The 20190-nt window shown below is 38.0% G+C and overlaps 1 protein-coding gene across 1 annotated transcript; it reads left to right on the top strand.

Moving 5' to 3' along the window:
• The first annotated feature begins 1993 nt into the window (after positions 1 to 1993).
• On the top strand, positions 1994 to 18707 carry si:dkeyp-113d7.10 (zinc finger protein 853). Its single transcript, XM_067411504.1, has 4 exons — positions 1994 to 2459; positions 10491 to 10802; positions 12775 to 13092; positions 13177 to 18707. Exons 1-4 carry the CDS (start codon positions 2126 to 2128, stop codon positions 13614 to 13616), a joined length of 1404 nt encoding a protein of 467 aa, XP_067267605.1. The 5' UTR covers positions 1994 to 2125; the 3' UTR covers positions 13617 to 18707.
• Positions 18708 to 20190: the final 1483 nt, after the last annotated feature.

Genomic DNA, 20190 nt, shown 5'->3' with positions numbered 1-20190 from the left:
ACTGAGTCATCGGATTTCAACAAAAATATCTTAATTTGTGTTCCGAAGGTCTTAGGGGCCGTTCACACAGAATGCATTTTTCTATTCCAATGCGCTACTTTCCCATTGTTTTTCTATGTAAACACGCGCTTGACGGACGTGCATGACCGTTACGCTCGCGTCTCGCGTCTTTTGCAGCGCCTCACACATGAGCGTCGCGTTTTTAAGACGCCGTGTCAAATTAAAAGAATTTCAACTTTCACACGCAGCGCCGCTCATCAATGTCAGTTCCAAAACAGTGGACCAATCAGAAGAACTTGGAGGCGGGGCAAGTGTTGCGAGTTGGCATGACAACTGTTTTATATAACGGCAACATGGCGGAGGAGGCGCACATTATTATCTTATTTTCTTTTTTTCCATGTCAAAACTTGTATATGTAAATTCTGCAGTTTGCCTATTTCTATTATTTCCGTTATTGCCTCACGTCTCAAAGGCGCATCTCGAGACTCTCGCGTTCTATGTTGCGCTTTTTTTAAAACCACTCCTGAGCGCTGCGTCTCGCGTTTTTAGGGCCGTTTCATAGTCAATGCATCTGTACGCATACGCGTCCCCGAGGCTACGCATCGTTACGCTTCGGCCGCCGTTATGCGTCGGTGCGTAGCCAAATGTGTCGTCCTAGTTTTTGATACGCGACGCGCCGATGCACGCAATACTATGCGTTGTCGGTGGGGGCGACATTGCAAGTATTGTACATTAATTCAAGTATATTGTGTTTACAGAAGAAGAAGGTTTGAATACAATGGCGGGCGAAGAGGAAAAATACTGGAAATGTCTCTCCTCGTCCAGACTTCGCATGGGAAGCACCAGAGACACAAACTCCCCATCCTGATCTCTTTTTTGTTTTAAAGGGCGAACATACCACCGTCTATCTCTGCGTTGCCTTTGTTGCCGCCAATGTAAAATCAGCAACAGAATACACTCCTCTTCAGTTGCCATTTTGATCTGAATATCACGTGACCCGACTCTACTAATATCACCCGACTCTACTACCCCCTGTTGCGTGAGCGGTGTATTGCATACACGCATAGCCCGTGACGCTTGCGTCCACTGTTTAGACTATGAAAGGGAGCGCGTCGCTCGCGTTGCTTGCTCGCGTTTCTCGCGTTGACTATGTAACGGCCCTTAGACGCAAAGACGCGTTCTGTGTGAACGGCCCCTTACGGGTGTGAAACGGCATGAAGGTGAGTAATAAATGACATTATTTTCATTTTTGGGTGAACTAACCCTTTAAGTCCAGCATCCTACTGCACCTTAAAAACATCCTGTGCTTTTCTATTATCACAAATATTTGTGGGCGTGGTCACTAAAATGAATAATTACATAATAAATAAAGATTTCTTTTCTCAAATCATTTTACATGTTTCTTATGCAATAAAAACTATAATTTTCTTGGGAAAATATATGCTGGCTTGGCACTGGCAACTCAATTTCAAAGCACCGTACATGCGTTTGAATCTGTAATCTACCATGATACTCGCCCCACCTTCCTTCTAAATCATGCAGCGGCTGTTTTACCGTATTCAAAGTAGTGGAGCGCACACAAACGTTTGTAAGCAGTGGAAGTCAATGCAGGAAAATCACAATAGCATGCGCGACAAAAGTAGTGGATATAATAGGCAATAACTGAGTATCTATAATCTACTAAACGTTAAAGAGTTTTAAATTAATCATTAAATGAATCATCCCCCTCCCTCAGTCCAAAACTACAAAACGTCGGATGCACAAACCTGCTAACAAATTAAACTCTATTAGGCTAAACTACTTTTATTGAAAACGGCGTTTTGCCCTGTCATGTTTCTGGGTTATGTGCGCAATACGTTTTAAATTTGGGGCAAAATGGCGTAGTGGTCGTCTGAGGGAAGATCCTCAAATGTGCTTATGGACTACTTTGAATCCCTGTGCGACTTCACGGTACATTACGGTACAGCATACTAAGGGGTGTATACATCCACGATGTGTTTCGCGAGAAAGGGGTAACTGTTCGTTTCTAGGCAGTTGTTCTGGGGCACTTCTGTATATTTAACACTATTTTGGGGGGTATGAAGAAGAAGAATGACAGAGGTCTTCCAACAGAGCGGTTGTAAACATGAACGGTGCCCTGTACATTTCGTTTTTCCAAGGTCAGCTGGAGTCCGCACTGGAGCAGGTAGTGCAGCTCGCCGTTCAGGAAATCACCAAGACTGTTGGGGCCACTTTGAATTCAATGCTATTGGAAACGGCCACCAAAGAGCAGGAAAATCAGCGTTTAAGGGCAACCCTTCAGTCTCGGCAGCAAGAATACGGAGGGAACGGGAAAAGCAATGCGTCTAAAAGAAAAACAGACGCGAACGATGAAACAAAGCAACACACCCCCAGTCAGAGCCCTGACTGTGGCGTTCAGTCTGAAACGCTTAGACGTGAACAGAAAGGGCGAGCAGTTGGTAAGCCTATTTGTGTGCAAACTGTGTTTTTACTGAATGGAAATGAGCGAAATGTCTCTAATATCGTGTACAATAATCCGTATGGTTAAAGCGCTCGTGTATACAATGCAAATCTGACTCGATGGCTTGGTGCGCAGTGACGAGGTTTTTAAAAACAAGGGTAAACACCATTTTGAACGGAAGGAGGAAGTCATTGTAAACTTAGGCTCTGTTTTTGCACCCATGCATTTCAATTCCCTAATTGTGGTTAAACGCCCCTACATTTCAGAAACGTGGCACGAATGACCCTGTTGGTAAATCCAAACCATGCCCTGATGGAAAATCCAGCTTTGGATGGTAGGTGTGTTTTGGAACATGGTAGTTGGTTTCTTGCTGGCCATTAGCTGTTTTAACAGACATTATGTTACAAAAAACAGTTTTCTTTCTGGTCCAAGATTGTCTACCAGCTTGCACCATGACCAGCCAGACACCAGCTACCCTGATCTAAAACAACTACTAGCAAAAGCTAAATTTCAGTCTTAATTGTAAGTATGACTTGGTAAAGTTCAGATAGCAATCAAGATAAAATCCATAGTTAATAAAATCCATAAGTTGAGGGACTATTGTTGGTAAAACCAATTGCTTACTCTATTAGAGGAAGTGTCCAAGTCTGCATAATTGTTCTAAGCAGACTGTAGAGAAACAAGGCATTGTTTTAGACTGAATGTTTTGTCTTTGTTGAGTGGAATCGTATCATTGAAGGAAGTTTCTGATGTCTGGTCTTTGAAATGAATCCTGGTTAGCAGTCCTCAGGCCTGTGTGGGCATGTATACATGGACAGTTTGATGTTTGGAGTGTGGCTGACTTGTTATGACTGCTGCCAATGGCTGGATTGGGTGATGACGCTTCTGTCGTTGAGCTGCTCCTTAGCGCTGCTTTTCATACTGCGGTGACGGTAGCCATGGGGAGGGTGTCTTTGCCTTGCATTTTAGCCAATGGAGGTGGTTAGAAGAAGCCACACCTACCGGACCCTGCAGAGGGTATCCATGGTTGGGGTTTGAGGGGGGGAGTATCATGAGAGTCTTCATTCTGCATAAGCAGGGACTGCAGCCAAATTACAAAGGAGCCCAATGATCTTCTTTGCATGTCAACATGCTCTGGTAATACGTTTTTCTCAACAGTGCTCCAGTTTAATTTCTTTGATATAGATCAAATGAATCAAGATCAGACATTCCCATTTACCTTGCATACTGTTCAAAATTTGCATTTGAATAGGTAAGTCTTTATTTTCCATTGCAGCTTTCTTAAAGTCAACATCAGGCCTACTAACCCAGGGATAGTGTGAGATGGTTCCGGGCCATTTGAAATCACTGCTGTGTTGCCAATTAAAAACTTTTAATTCCTTGCAGACTTAAAGGGTTAGTTCACCCAAAAATTAAAATTCTGTGATTAATTACTCACCCACCTCATGTCGTTCTACACCCGTAAGATCTTTGTTCATTTTCGGAACACAAATTAAGATATTTTTGATAAAATCAGATGGCTCAGTGAGGCCTGCATTGTCAGCAAGACAATTAACACTTTCAATGTACAGCGGTTTAACCTTAATGTTATGAAGCGACGAGAACACTTTTTATGTGCCCAAAAAAAAAAAATAATAACAATGGCATTATTCATTAATAATATCTAGTGATGGGCGATTTCAAAACACTCTTTCATGAAACTTCGAAGCTTTACAAATCTTTGGTTTCGAATCAGTGGTTGGGAGCATGTAACAAACTGCCAAGATGAACAAAGGTCTTACGGGTGTAAAACGACATGAGGGTGAGTAATTAATGAGTAGTTCATTTTTGGGTGAACTAACCCTTTAATCTGGTGCTTTTCGTGATTGTTGCAAATTCAAAATATTGCTGGCTCATGTAGCTGAGCAGACAATGCAAGAATGACTGGTGAATGTTTCGAGAGCATCAGAAAAGAATTGTGTTAAACTACAAACCAATTGGTAATGGTTTGCAGTGTATACTATCATTTTCCTTCAAAATTAATTTATGGAGTTACATTATAGCTTTGTAATTTGCAGCTGGTTTTATAATCTTATTGTAAAGAAACAAATATATTTGTGAAGAGAAAAACTGAAAACTGTTAAGAAAATGTGTAAGATTTACTAAAAAAGTATTTCTCAAATATAAAATACTTTGCTAAAATTAAAATTAATCTTTTTCTTCTTTTTTTTTAGAAATATATTTTTAGATTCACTAGTAATAATATTGTTTTAAATATCTTAAATTGTAAATACTTTTTTTTTGTCATATTTTTGTGGTTGGGCCCAAAAAATCCATAATTGTTGAGCCCTGAAAATGAAATCAAAATGGATTTTTAATGCATTTTTAATGGTTGTGAAAGATACATCAGTTTGCGTTATTTCAAAGAAATAAAAGCCTCTGAAACTACTTTTTCTTTTCGATTGACGTCACAAAGTCCTCTTACTTTTCAGCATCGCTCCTGTCATATAGGCCGTTTACACCTGGTATTTAGAAGCATTTTCATCAGTCCGATCACTAGTGGACAACACTAAATAAAGGTGTAAATGGGGTCTAAAATATCCAGAGTTTGTCCACTTTAGACCATTTCTAGAGGTAGTCAAATGCATTCTACCTGATTGCTTTCGTAGTGTAGATGGTCATGTGGTTGAATGTGTTCAAACAGCCACAAAAGATGTCTACTCTCTGTCTACTGATCTAATGGGTAAACATTATGAGAAGCATGCTAGCCAGACAGGATTTAAACTTTGTTGGCTGAAGACCAAAGTTTAAGATCACTTACAGAAGTAGTCAGAAACGCTCATGAGGTCAAATGCGTCCAGCCACAAAATGTTAGTGCCAAACAACCACAAAAGACTGCTTGCTCTCGGTCCACTGACCTAACACGTAAACATTATGGAAAGCGCGCTAGCCAGACAGGTTTTAAACTTTGTTGGCTGAAGACCAAAGTTTAAGATCACTTACAGAAGTAGTCAGAAACGCTCATGAGGTCAAATGCGTCCAGCCACAAAATGTTAGTGCCAAACAACCACAAAAGACTGCTTGCTCTCGGTCCACTGACCTAACACGTAAACATTATGGAAAGCGCGCTAGCCAGACAGGTTTTAAACTTTGTTGGCTGAAGACCAAAGTTTAAGATCACTTACAGAAGTAGTCAGAAACGCTCATGAGGTCAAATGCGTCCAGCCACAAAATGTTAGTGCCAAACAACCACAAAAGACTGCTTGCTCTCGGTCCACTGACCTAACACGTAAACATTATGGAAAGCGCGCTAGCCAGATGGGTTTTAAACTTTGTCAGCTGAAGATCTAAGTTTGGTTTGAAGACTAAAATGTATCATGCATAATGTTCTCTCCCCATTCCTGACACACACAGCGTTCTGCCGGTCTTGCAGCTGTCAGAGCAGAAACAAAAGCTGCTTCTCTGTTTTCCCATTGTCTCTTTTCATGTTCATATGTACAGTTTATTTCATCTATTAGATTGAAAGATCTGAAAAAGCTTGTACATTTGCTCACCCCTCGAAGAAATAAGGACAGAAGTGGTCGAAAGTGGACAAAAGAAACGTATTAAAACACCAGGTGTAAACGGGTATATGTGTGTCCCTATCTACTTGTGATCTGATCGACCAAAACACATCTTAATACCATATATAAACAGGGCCTATAAACCATTTTGCATGCATCCATTCAATTGCCAGTGGATCAAGTCAAGTCATGCACTACATTTCATTTTCTTGAATATCCTGTTTCATTCTGCAGTGCATCACATTTCAGAAGTATACTGGGTTTTGAATGGCATTTGTTTGTCTAGAACGTGTTGCACATTTTCATCATTAGTGTGAGCTGGGGTGTCAAATTACATGGAGGTTAAGAATTAAATAAATCATCTTAGCCAACATAGTTTGATATTGACGGCTAATGATTTAGAATTTACAGCTTTCCCTATCCTATCTTTTTTTTTTTTTTCCTAATCTCAAGGAATACACGAAACCACTGAAACCGACTCAAAACAATGTAGTATACATGCCAGATCTGTATGTGGAGCTGTAATTCTGCCACGGAGATACACTAAAAAGGAAAATAAGACTTGGAGCATGCGCAAAAAACCTTGTGCGCTGTATACAGACTTTAGTAAAGCTTAGAAATAAAGCTTTATTTTAATAAAGCTAATACAGGGTTCCCACTCGTCCTGGAAAACCTTGAAAACCTGGAAAATTGATGACAAAGTTTCCAGTCCTGGAAAACACATGGAAAATTCGAGAAAATGAAAAATGTCCTGGAAAATCTTGTTGTTGTCCTTGAAAATTATTTTTTTTAAAAAAGTTCTTAGGTTTTTCTTTAGTTGAGAACAAAAAGTTTATTACTGCCCAAAAACAATTGCCGTTAGTTGCTGCATTCAGGAATGCTGAGTTTTGAAATAGTATTTTCAATGATGATGTTTAGTGTTGTGTTGCCACTTGCAGCAGTTGGCTAATGCTATTAACTGCTCAAATGTATGCAGACAATGTTAATTAGTAAGCAGCTACCTAATTCAGTAACTTGCTAACTAATAATTTTGATGCAATATCAGGTCAATAAGAGATTCATTGTGCAGTGTAGCCAGCTTCATTGATTATAACAGGAGTTTTCACAACAGTGATTAACAGCTGCAGTGATTAAAAAAGGAAAATGTGTTTATAACCCATTTGCAATTTGAAAGTTTTTCATGCTGCTAAGTATACACACTGCAAAGTTTTGGGAATGACTAACTTATTTAAATGTGGGATTGAATCCAAAATTATATTGATTGACATGGTGATAACCAGCATTGAATGGGACAGAAATAACTAATAGACCTGCCACATATTCTATTACGTGTTATGGGATTCTTTGTTTTTCCTCGACTTTGTCTTTGACTAATATTTTTATTTTCAAATAGTTAAACAAAACATTAAAATAGTTCCACTATTTTTTGCTATGATATGGACACTGGTAATGAGAACAGTTTGTCATAATGTATGATTAAGAGCTCATATTAAAAACTGATTTTATAGTTAAGTTATGGCAATAAACTATGGAAGTGTCTGCTGCTGAATAAAAAATTAAAAAGGTAATTGCAACTTTTTATCTCAATTTAAAAAAAAATCCGAGCTTACATAATTGTGATATAAACTCGAAATTGCGAGGGGAAAAAAAAAGTCAGAATAGTGAGATACAAAAAAGGTAATTGCAACTTTTTTTTTAATTCTGTGGCGGAAACAAGCTTCAATAGTCATAATGTATGATTAAGAGTGCATATTAAAAACTGATTTTATATATTTAAGTCATGGCAATAAAGAGCAATATATTACTTTAGGGCGTGATACTTGTCTTTTATTCCTGCCATAGTAAAATTGAAAATGTCCTGGAAAAGTCCTGGAAAATTATCGCTGAAAAAGAGTGGGAACCCTGTATTAGGCTCAGCAGCTTCTGCGGCATGAACACAAGAATGCAGTCCGTTGTTGTTGTTGTTACTTGATTTTGTGAAATGTTTTCATTTCACAAAATCTATGGATTGGCTGTACACACGAAAATGCAAGGGTGTCGTTTTCAGATTTATCCACTCTGGGACCCGGTTTAAAAAAAATAGCAGCTTCAGGCTCCCAAAACGCCGGATCCGTCTGGACGAAACGCTGATTCGATACAAAAACGTTTTATATATAATAAACGTGTCTGTATAGTTTAATGACCAAACATGTATGTATTCTATTGTTGTCAGTCACTAGTTTTGTTATTTTATTTTTGTGGTTTTTGTAATTGTCTGTGTTTCTATGTTGCTGAAGTTTTGATTGGACTACCTGATAATTAGGTAGCACTGAAGAATTTTGGATAATTTTTTATGGTAAGTTTACACGTTTTCCTTTGTGTTTTTTGCATACAGACGACAAAGTTGACAAAACGACCCCCGTTCACACTGATCCGTGAAAACGATTGTATTATACATGCCAGACCAGTAGTTGGCGACGTCACTTTGTAAAGAAACACTACATGCCTATAAACTGAACACATAATACGCATGCACATGACGTCACCGTTTTCATAAATTCACGTTTTTGTAGTTTACACAGGGACAATACTACTATTTTCAACAGTTTGCTTTTCAGGCCCCAAAAACTGTTGTCGTGTAAATGAATGGCCAAAACGCATAAAAAGTTTGCCGTTTTTTTTGTTGAAAATGGTGTAGTGCAAAAGCAACCCAAAACACTGCCTCAAGCATTTGTATTGTTTGATAACAGAAGAAAAGATATTAATTTCCACTGAAATCTATACATTTCTGTATGTATTTATTGTAATATAACTTTAATGTGACCACTTTGACATGTTAGTATATATATATATATATATATATATATATATATATATAAATTTGGCAATATGTTAATAATATTATGTTCATATTTTAATTATGCTCACACAGTAAAACATGAAGTGGCATTTGGGGACTTTTTGATGTGGCTTTTCAGTGGTCTGATCAAAATGGACTCCATACAGTCACTGAGGAATGGAGAGGAATGCATGCTGTGCATTTTAAAGGCTCTACTGCTGCAGGGAGGTTAATTTCATACAAGTTACAAGATAGCGCCCAACTCAAAAATCAGACCTGCAGCATTTCCTTCCCATTTCATTTCAAGCCACCAACGTCACATCAGTATAAGAAGTGCTAAGGTAATTACATAGAGATTACATATGATTCCTGTTCTGTCCCGAAATACAGAGTTTTGGAGACGCCTAAATCTTTTAATATCTGAACCTGAAATGTTCAGTGTTATTACTCCAGTCTTCAGTTCAGTGTCACATGATCCTTCAGAAATCTTTCTAATATGATGATTTGCTGCTAAAGAAACGATCCCAAATATATTATAACTGTTGAAACCAGTTGTGTATTTTTTTTTTTTTTTTTTTCAGGCTTCTTTGATGAATAGAAAGTTAAAAAACAGCATTTATCTGAAATAGAAAGCTTTTTTTAAGATTATACACTACCGTTCAAATAATCAAATAATCCTGAAAAAAAATTGTACACAACAGTTTTCAACATTGATAATATTAATAAATGTTTCTTGAGCAGCAGCTCAGCATATTAAAATGATTTCTGAAAGATCATGTGACACTGAAGACTAGAATAATGATGCTAAAAATTCAGCTTTGATCACAGGAATAAATTACATTTTAAAATATATTAAAATAGAGAACGGGTATTTTTAAATTGTAATATTATTTCACAATAAAATTTGTATTTTTAATCAAATAAATGCAGCTTTGATAAGCCTAAGAGATTTTGCATTGTACTTATATTTAAAAAAAATACCTCTGTTAACAGTTTCTGTAATTAAATCTATAATTACACTGTTGACCCATCCCTTTCCCCTTAACCTTAAACCTACTCGTACCACCGAACCTGTCCTAACTTTACACATATTCCACCTCAATAGCAGCAAAAGTGTTTTGAAAGACAACATGAACACAATAAGTAAATTGTTTGTACCTAACAATTTGATTTTCGTAGTACGTAGTAGTTGAAGTCTTCTAATATAATTTGGGACCATATGTATATTTAATTGGTTTTGCAGTGTTAGCTTTCTAATGTAACCATCATACTTTATTATGGTACTATACAAATGTTATTATACACCAGATTTAAAAATACCACTCAGTTTTATACACTATGTAACAGAGATCCCTGCTCCATCTCTCAATCTCCATCATGAGAAACGCTTTAGTAGTGACATTCTTCTTAGATTGCTTTAAATCTTGACAGCGTAATTGAGGCTTTAAATCTGAACTTTTGCTTGCTGAAAGTAAGGAGTGAAGCAAATTGGTGTGATTCTCGTAAATGTCAGCCAGCGGTCTTATTTGGTGCAGTGTGTGGCTGGTGCAGAGAGAGATTGGATGATTTATATGCAGTAACTACCTGTTTGTGTCATAAGATTCTCACCATATAGATTTTTTCCTATGTAAATATATCATAATGTCCCCCATTTTGTCTCCATTTCAAGGTCAGTTGAAATCTGTTATGGAACACGTGCTGGAATTCGCCGTTTGTGAGCTGACCAAAATTGTGGAAGACAGCTTTGATGACCTGCTCTTGGAGTTTACTAAGAAGGAGGGGGAAAACCAGATACTGAAAGAGCAGCTACAGGAAAAGAAGATCGTGGAAACCAATGACGTGGTTGCTGTGGTACCAGAAGACTGCGAAAATGACTCTGCCTCTCCTAGCAGTTCCAAAGTAGAAAAGCAAGAGTCGAAAGGCCTGCAGGACCAATCACCCAAAAAAGGGTGGGAAAAGGAACAAACTGAATCCACCAATGGTACAAAGTTCAAAAGGACATCATTTATTTGAAATAACCTTAAATGAGACATTTATAATGTCTTTCTTGCTAATTAAAAGTATTTATTTTTACATACAGAAGTGTAAAGTTGGATAGAACTGCTTCCTATTTGTGGGTGGAATTTAATCCAAATGAATTGTGCCTGCTGGTAACATTATTTGCATAAGCTGTCTGCGTTGTTTTAGCACTATGCTCACTAAAAGAATTATGAAAACCAGGTTACTGTACAAATGCATCTTGTTTGTTGCAGTTCACTATCTTTCAGATCAGTTCTGAGTGCTAAATTGCGGAGGATTTAGCAGAATATCCTGACAGTAATACTTCACTGTAACTAAACGTCAGTCCAGATATCAGGCTGGATATGCAGCTGTTTGCCATAATTTTCTTCTGATTTGATGAATTATAGCTCCCACGATCAATAGAAAAATGTACTTAAACGCCTCTTTTAAATAAAATATGCCCATTGTTCAAAAACAGCATTACAACAAAACTGAATTTCCCCTGTTATTAACACATTATTTTGGCACGCCTCAGTTTATTGTTCAACAGTTGACAGACCAGAGACAAAAATACTTTCTCGTTTTGCCATCTGTTCTCTGGGTTTCATTCAGAAGTCTATTTTTAAGCTCTTATGTAAAAACAAAGCAAACCTGGCCAACAATTCGTCCCAAGATTGCCTACTTTAAACATCTTCAGACAGCTATCGCCTGGATTGCGGATAATTAAGGGGTTAGTTCACCCAAAAATGAAAATTATGTCATTAATGACTCACCCTCATGTCGTTCCACACCCATAACACCTCCGTTCATCTTCGGAACACAGTTTAAGATATTTTAGATTTAGTCAGAGAGCTTTCTGTCCCTCCATTGAAAATGTATGTACGGTATACTGTCCGTGTCCAGAAAGGTAATAAAAACATCATCAAAGCAGTCCATGTGACATCAGTGGGTTAGTTAGAAGTTTTTGAAGCATCGAAAATACATTTTGGTCCAAAAATAACACAAACTACGACTTTATTCAGCATTGTATTCTCTTCCGGGTCTGTTGTCAATCCCTGTTCATGACTCCGCAGTGACGCTGCTGACGTGTTATCTGGTGCGCCCGAGCTTCGTTTACAGTGAGGGAGACGCACGCTGTATTCAAGCTATTCTACATTGTTTGCATTTTGGTACTGCAATATTTTTTTTTTAAATGGTGCATAAGTGTGCATGTCGTGGATGCCCTAATCGCCAAAAACAACGATGTAAAAGTGCATTACCAACGCCGACAGATTCAGGATTCAATGGGATTGATTCAATGGAATCAATTCAATGGAAAGGATTCATGAAGAGAAGACAATGCTGAATAAAGTCGTAGTTTTTGTTATTTTTGGACCAAAATGTATTTTTGATGCTTCAACAAATTCTAACTGACCCACTGATGTCACATGGACTACTTTGATGATGTTTTTATTACCTTTCTGGACATGGACAGTCTACCGCACATACATTTGGAGGGACAGAAAGCTCTCGGACTAAATCTAAAATATCTTAAACTGTGTTCCGAAGATGAACGGAGGTCTTATGGGTGTGGAACAACATGAGGATGAGTCATTAATGACATAATTTTTTGGGGGGGTGAGCTTACCCTTTAATGAATTAGACCCAAGTGCCTGTGCTGAAATGTGATTTTGTTTTTCAGTTTTTCTAACAATTTAATTTATTCTAACTTGTATGTTGTTGCTTTCAAATGAATAATCACTTAGCCAAATGTCCCAGGTATTCAAGAGCAAATTCTACATTATTTACAAATAAAATGTAACCAAACTCCTCTGAATCCTTGATTGCTAAATCAGCAAGCAATGTTCATTTGGATTTCCAGTTTGTATAACCCTAATTATGAACTTATGAAGTCAATGAATCCTTAAAAGTCATTCTTAATTTCCTCCTTAATTATGTTTTTTCCTCAACAGAACCAGACAAGCAGACTGTCATTGCAGTGTCTCAAGACTGGGTGCCCATCCTGGACAAAGTATTTGGGCAGAAGTGGTGCAATGACTTCTGGCAAATCAAAGAGGTCACCACCAGTAAGGAGGAGCGCAACGAGCTGAACTCTGCCTCGGTGACTGACATGGACAGCCTAATTCGAGAGACGCTCATGCCGTCTTGCCTGGCCAGTCAAAGGAAACTGGAGCTTGAGGTGGGGCAGCCGCCCTGGTTGCAGGTAGACGATATGGAGGTTGTTTCTCTATCCTCGGACACACAAGGCGTTCCAGTCGTCAGCTCCACAGGTAGGCTGCGCTGTGCTGATGAATCAATATGGTTATAATTTAAAAGCATACTATCCTTTCAAGTTGCTTTGTTTTTATATACAGGCGACAACTCTCAAATCAGATCCCCGTCTATGTTGCAAAGACTCCTGACCCTTCCATCCCAGCTGCTCGAGGATGACGATGAGTCCATGGATGCTGTTCCCACTCTGGAAGTGTTCGTGGACCCAGCTGATTCGCAAGTCATCAACGATTCAAAGAGTAACCAGGCAAATAAGAAAAAGGAAGAGGAGGGTGAAGTCGGGGAGGATGACGAAGGTGACGACGAGATGATGAGCAGGAGTGAGTCCTCGAAACCCAAAGGTAGGAGGAAATCCCATGCTTGCAAAGAGTGCGGCAGAAAGTTCAGCCGAGCTCATCTACTCAGAGCTCACCGGCAAACGCACGAGGAGACGCCCAACCGATGCCCGCAATGTGGAAAGAGTTTCTCCCAGTCTTCAAGGCTCCAGGCTCACTTACGGACGCACACGGACAAAACAATATGAGAGCGTGTAGATGAAGCAAATTCAGGAGAAATTTAGCAAATGAAAAGGGATGTTTTTCTAATATTTGTTGCTTTTCAGAGTGAGTCAGACTTTCAAATTAATTTCAAATAAGGATGCTCCGATCAGGATTTTCGCATTGGCCGATATCGATCCCGATCATTTAAGTTTTATAGAAGTGATATGTAGTTGACTGTCATTGTTAACTTTTTTTTTTCTGATAAAATAATACCACAGATGTCGCCTTGGTTATATTATTCACAATAATGTTGTACAACCCCAATTCCAGAAAAGTTGGGACATTTTGTAAAATGTAATAAAATCAAGAGTTTGTGATTTTGTTCATTCTATTTAACATTTATTTAACTGACAAAAGTACAAAGAGAAACTTTCCAATGTTTTCACTGGCCAAATTAATTGTATTTTGTAAATATAAACAAATTTTGATTTTGATGGTTGCAACACCGTCCAAAAAAAGTTGAGACAGAGGCAAAATAGAAGTGAAAAGTTTATGAAATATCCTAGTTAAACTGTTTTGAAACAGTCCACAGTTAGAAAGTGAATTGGTAATCGGTGAGGGTATCGTGATTGGGTATTAAAGGAGCATCCACCAAAGACTCAGTCTTTGCAAGCAAACATGGGTCATGGCTCACCACTGTGTGCTGAATTTCATGAGAGAATTGTCAAACAATTCAAAAATTACATTTCTCAATGCAATATTTGAAACTATTTAGGACTTTCAGCATATTGTGAAAAGATTCAGGGAATCCAGAGAAATCTCAGTCTGTATAGGGCAAGGCAGGAGACCTCCGTTTAATGTGTGTGACCTTCAAGCCTTCAGACAACATTACATGAGAAACCATCATGCTGCTGTGATAAATATAGCCACATGGGCTCAGGAGAAACCCGTTGTCACTCAACACAGTCTGCCACTGCATCAAGAAACGCAACTTGAATCGCTGTTACGCAAGGAGAAAAATATACATCTGTTCTCTGGGCCTGTGCTTATCTCAGATGGTCCAGAAGACCAAGATGTGGTAAGATGAGTGCACATTTCAGCATGCTTTTGGGAAAAACTTTTCAGTTCGAGTTTTCAGTCCCAAAGACGAAAGGGACCGTCCAGACATTCATCAGCGACAGATGCAAAAGCAAAAATCTGTCATGGTATGGGGGTGTATCAGTGCAAACAGCATGGGCGACTTGCATATGTGTGAAAGTACCATTGACGTGGAGATGTATACTGGGATTGTACAGGGACATATCAAGTTGCCAACAAGATGATCTTTCCTGGGAAGCAAGACAGTGCCTCATTCTGCATGTGTTACACCACAGTGGTTTCTTAGACACTCTATATCATAGAGTGGATGTACTTGACTGGCCTGTCTGCAGTCCAGATCTGTCTCTTATTCAAAATGTATGGCAGATCACGAAAAGGATAATCGGACAATGACGGCTACAGACTGTTGAACAGCTGTCTTGTATCAGGCGAGAATGGGCAAAAATTCCATTTGCAAAAATGCAACAATTAATATTGTCAATTAAAAAGTGTAATTAATAGGAAAGGTGATGTGACACAGTGGTAAACATGCCTCTGTCCCAACTTTTTTCGAGTGTGTTGCAGCCATCAAAATCAAAATGTGTTTTTATATATATATATATATATATACAAAATTATATTTAAGTTGGTCAGTGAAAACTTTGAAAATATTTTCTTTGTACTTTTATCAGTTAAATAAAGGTTAAAGAGAATCAACAAATCAGATTATTTATTACATTTTTTAAAAACATCCCAACTTTTCTGGATTTGGGGTTGTATTTGTTTTAATTGAGAAATAATTAGCACAACAAATATTCGTTTGAACATTTTAATAGGCCTTTTTTAAAAACGGAGCTTACGCAAAACACTGTCCATATTAGGATACTTTGGCTTAAAGAGCCAACAAGACTTTATAACTGAACGTAATTGCAGGCTGTCAGTCAGTGCAGTTACATTGTGACACCAGTAGTTGGCGGCAAGCTACTGTCTCTTTAGTGATGCGTCACCTGGGTGACGCTGAAGCTGATGTTTCGCTTCAATAGCATTAATTCAGTGTATTGAACAGAGCTGACTCCAGTCATGGTAAATCCCCTTAAATGTTGAAAGAATACTATGACAAAGATATGGCCTTCATCTTCTGACAGCTGATGGCAAACAACAAATTTTTATGAATATATGACTTGACCTGAAGAAGGACAGACGCAGGTAATCACACATGCTCAGTTTCCCTGTCGCTAAGAGCAGATGACAGAGGCAGCGAATCAGGTTCATTGTATAGACCTTATTCACAACATCTTTCATTTTTAATGGGAATGAAAGCGAGGCTGTGAGGGATAGACATACATCTCAAAACAGTGGGTTGTAGCATTGAGTTTTTGGATTGTTCTACTGATGAAACTGCAAAAATATCTTTCCAAGAAATGTCAGTAGACAAACTCCTGACAGCTGTGGAAAATTATAAGTGATCTAGGAACAGCTTTTTACAGCGGATGCTATTGACAACAAGTCTATCCCTTACAGTCTCACTTTCCTACCTGTCACGGCACTGCTCTGAATAAGGTCTATTAAATCCCTTTACCCTTCAGTGTTCCTCCACATTATGTTTCTTTAGAACATGACAGGTGACTACGACGTTTTTTTGCGCCATCAAATTGGGATCAGTTCGTGAGATCAGCCAATTTAGCGACTACCAATCGAGTAATAGAATGTGATTATTGGCCGATACCGAACTATGGCCAATCAATCGGAGCATCCCTAATTTCAAGTACTGAAGGAAGTACAAAAAACTCAGTCTTTTTTCCTAGTTTGAAGGTACTTTGACGTAAAAGGATTTGTCATCCAATATGATTTAAAATGTTTTACCTTAATTTTGGTTCCCTAATTTTAGGGAAATTTGAAGAAACAACAACTAGTAACAACAAGCTGTACATGCAGTGTAAATATCAGAGTAGGGCTATATAGACACAATATCACAATAAGGACTGATGAATTTCCTTTTTCCATTGGGTGTGATTTTTTTTTTTTTTTTAAAGATCTTAAACTTTGTAAATATTTCACACGTTACATGAACCTATTGTGGAAAAGGAAAGGAGAGCAGTTGCTATGGCCCTTGCAGCATGATGGTCTTGATTTTTTGTTTTTGTTTTTTTACAAACCTTTTGAATGTGATCAGATGAGCAAGATACATTGTAACGCGTCTCCTGCGATCAAATCAACCATCTTTTCCTTGCTGACTTAGTACTCAACATGAAATACCTCTTATGTTCAGATGTCATACTGGATTTTTTTTATATAACTAATGTTTTGACTTGTATGTCCAATTCTAAATGTTTTCTTCAACCTTTCACCGTGGATAGAGGATGGCTTACAATTTTCGACTTGAACTTGCACAATTGTCATTGCATGACGTGCACAACCAAGGAGCTGTCTTCAAGAGGCAAGGAGTCAAGGATGGAGTTGGTGCCGGGTCAAGAAAATTGCATTGAAATGGTTATTGGAAAGAAACTTGAAGTTCCTAACCCTTCATATTCTCGCTTCATTGACTTTATAAGTGGATATGACTTATCCTCAACTAGTAGTGTCTTCCTGTACTGATTGCGTTGTAGTGTTTGCATGGCTCTTGAACTTGGAGAAATGCGCAGTTGTTGGTTGTGAGATTTGGTTTTCCCAACATCGGTGGCATTTATCTGAATATGGAGTCTTCCTTATGGAAGCTGTTTTCTACAGTTTTCAGAGAGGCAGACAAACCCTGCACTTACGATTTATGCCCTATATCGAAGGGAATGCTAACAGCGAAGTCCTACTTGTTACGCACATTCCCTGAATTTTTACAATATCATCTTTGTCAGTAATAAGCATGATGGGAATTAAGTACAAGGTGTTACTGTTACTTCTTGGATCAATACCTCATCGATGGGACCATATCTTTTAGGACTTCTGCAATATCAGGAGTTAAGGTCCTGTTCAAAAGAAACGTTTACAAATGGAACGGGACTGGCTGTTGGCCTACTTATTTGATTGTGCATTTAAAAATGTGGCTTATTTTGTTTAACGCTACCTAATATCGCCCTGTAGGAAGGTACCAAGAACTTGTGACCCAAAGATTACAATGAAGGGAATTCATTCGACCATACATACACTTCTGAGATTGTAATTTTTTGTGTGTGTGTTTTTCATTATGGCCCATTACATGTTAGATTATGAACCCTTAGGCCCTGTCCTAAATGGCACACCTCTCATGCACTTGTGGACTTACAATGGCCACCGCATATGCATGTCCATTAAGTTCAAAAGACCGTAGGGCACCCCATTTGTAATGTTAGGTTTCGAAAGGGTGCTCATGAGTGCCCTCTTTGCGGCCAATATACGCCCTTAATATGCACTTTTGGTGAGCCACTCTGAAGCAAGCTTCGCAGCAAAGAGGCATTATGTCATGAAAAATTGTGGATTTGGAGTAAGATTTCCATTTGGGACAGGGCTTAAGTTAATTTTCAAATGTGTTGAGTATCTTAACTTCATTTGTAGACTATAATGAAGTACATCATCTGTTGCTAGTGCCTAGATTTAACCGTTCAATAAGCTGATTAATTAATTGTTTAGCACCCTGCTTAAAAAAAAAAAAAACTTAGCAGAACTACTACTTTCTTGTGTTTAGTACTTTCACCTGAACAGGCAACTATAGATATTGTACCAGTTCTCTTTATCCATGTTACTGCTAGTCAGATCTTACTTCTGTGTAATTAGAAATGTTAAAATAACTCGGTATGTTCCATCGACGTAGACTACTGGGAAGGATACTGGAAAGGGATATTTCAACCAAAAATAAAAACACTCAAGACATTTCTCAAAATAGTGATATTCCACAGTAGAAAGTAAGTCATACAGGTTTGGAACCACATGAGTATGAGTAAATGATGACAAAAAAATTGAAAATTCTGTCATTAATTACTTACCCTTATGTCGTTCCACACCCGTAAGACCTTCGTTAAGATATTTTTCATAAAATCTGATGGCTCAGTGAGGCCTGCATTGCCAGCAAGACAATTAACACTTTCAATACCCAGAAAGCTACTAAAGACATATTTAAAACAGTTCATGTGACTACAATGGTTTGTAAAGCTTCGAAGTATTACGAATCATTTGTTTCGAATCAGTGTTTCGGAGTGTGTGTATCAAACTGCCAAAGTCACGCCCCCGAAACACTTATGACAATAACGAAGCCTCTTTAATGAAATCACATGACTTTGGCAGTTTGATACACGCTCCGAACCACTGATTTCAAAACAAAAGATTCGTAAAGCTTCGAAGCTTCATGAAGCAGTGTTTTGAAGTCGCCCATCACTAGATATTGTTGAATAAAGTTGTTTTGTTTTTGAGCACAAAAAGTATTCTCGTCGCTTCATAACATTACGGTTGAACCACTGTAGTCACATGATCTGTTATAAATATGTCTTTAGTAGCTTTCTGGACCTTGAAAATGTTAATTATCTTGCTGGCAATGCAGGCCTCACTGAGCCATCGGATTTTATCAAAAATATCTTAATTTGTGTTCCGAAGATGAACGAAGGTCTTACGGGTGTGGGACGACACAAGGGCGAGTAATTAATGACAGAATTTTTCATTTTTGGGTGAACTAACCCTTTAAGATAATTACAGTTGATTGATTCAAATGACTGAACAGGATTATTGGTAAGATTAAAAATATAATGGTATATTTCCATTTTGTTCCGGGTTACAATAAGCAATTTAAATTAATATTGAAGGACTTGAATTTTGCATTTGAATGAATGCAGTGCAGCAGCCCCATGTATGAAATAAAGAAACTCCGCATGTAAAATGTCTTTAGGGCGCAGCTCTTTATTCAGTTAGTAATGGCGAATGTGTGATGCTGTCTCTTGTAAAAATGACATTGCAACTTTGTGCGGTATTTAGTGCCTGAAATAGTTTGTTTGTGTGCGCGTCTGCAGTCACTGACTTTCCGTGAAGTTGATCATGATAACTGAATGGACTTGGCATTGATATTCTGTAAGGATGGTTTTACCTATTAATTTTTTTGCAACTTTTTTATGAAGCAAAATCAAGAACCTTCTGCCAAACAGTCTAAAAAATGAGTTCAGAGAGCTTTGCCGTCATTCATTTTCCCAGAGAACTGCATTATTCTTACAAACTACTTGAGCATTTTGGTGTTTTGTTTGTTTTACCTTTTGCATGATAACTCCTTTTATCGGTTTAGCTACTTTTTAAGAATCTGTATTGCATTGTATTGAAAAGAACACTTCTTGTTGTAACAGACCAATTGGATCAACTCTTTTCCATGGATTAAGGTTTATGGTTTTTTATGTTAGAGCATCTGAATAGATTATAGAGGATCAGCATTTGACCAATAAATGCCAAGTATTACTTTTGTACCATTTTCTTTTCCTTTTTTTTTTCTTTGTTTACTCCAGTATATATTTTGCACTGTTACTCCACACATCCATACCTCAGTTTTGTTGGTAGCCTGAAAGCTTTGCATAGAAATCAGATCATTGTTTGTTTGCT

The sequence above is a fragment of the Chanodichthys erythropterus genome, chromosome 15 (genome assembly GCF_024489055.1).
Source record: "Chanodichthys erythropterus isolate Z2021 chromosome 15, ASM2448905v1, whole genome shotgun sequence".
Taxonomy (NCBI): Eukaryota; Metazoa; Chordata; class Actinopteri; order Cypriniformes; family Xenocyprididae; genus Chanodichthys; species Chanodichthys erythropterus.
Note: the sequence above shows the minus strand (reverse complement) of the source record. Positions and strands in the feature narration are given on the sequence as shown.

Bases quoted from the DNA above. Each gene is read 5' to 3' on its own strand.
- si:dkeyp-113d7.10 (XM_067411504.1), top strand. From the start codon at position 2,126: ATGAACGGTGCCCTGTACATTTCGTTTTTCCAAGGTCAGCTGGAGTCC. The intron at 2,460-10,490 runs GTAAGCCTATTT...CTCCATTTCAAG, and splicing joins ACAGAAAGGGCGAGCAGTTG to GTCAGTTGAAATCTGTTATG. The intron at 13,093-13,176 runs GTAGGCTGCGCT...TTTTATATACAG, and splicing joins TCCAGTCGTCAGCTCCACAG to GCGACAACTCTCAAATCAGA.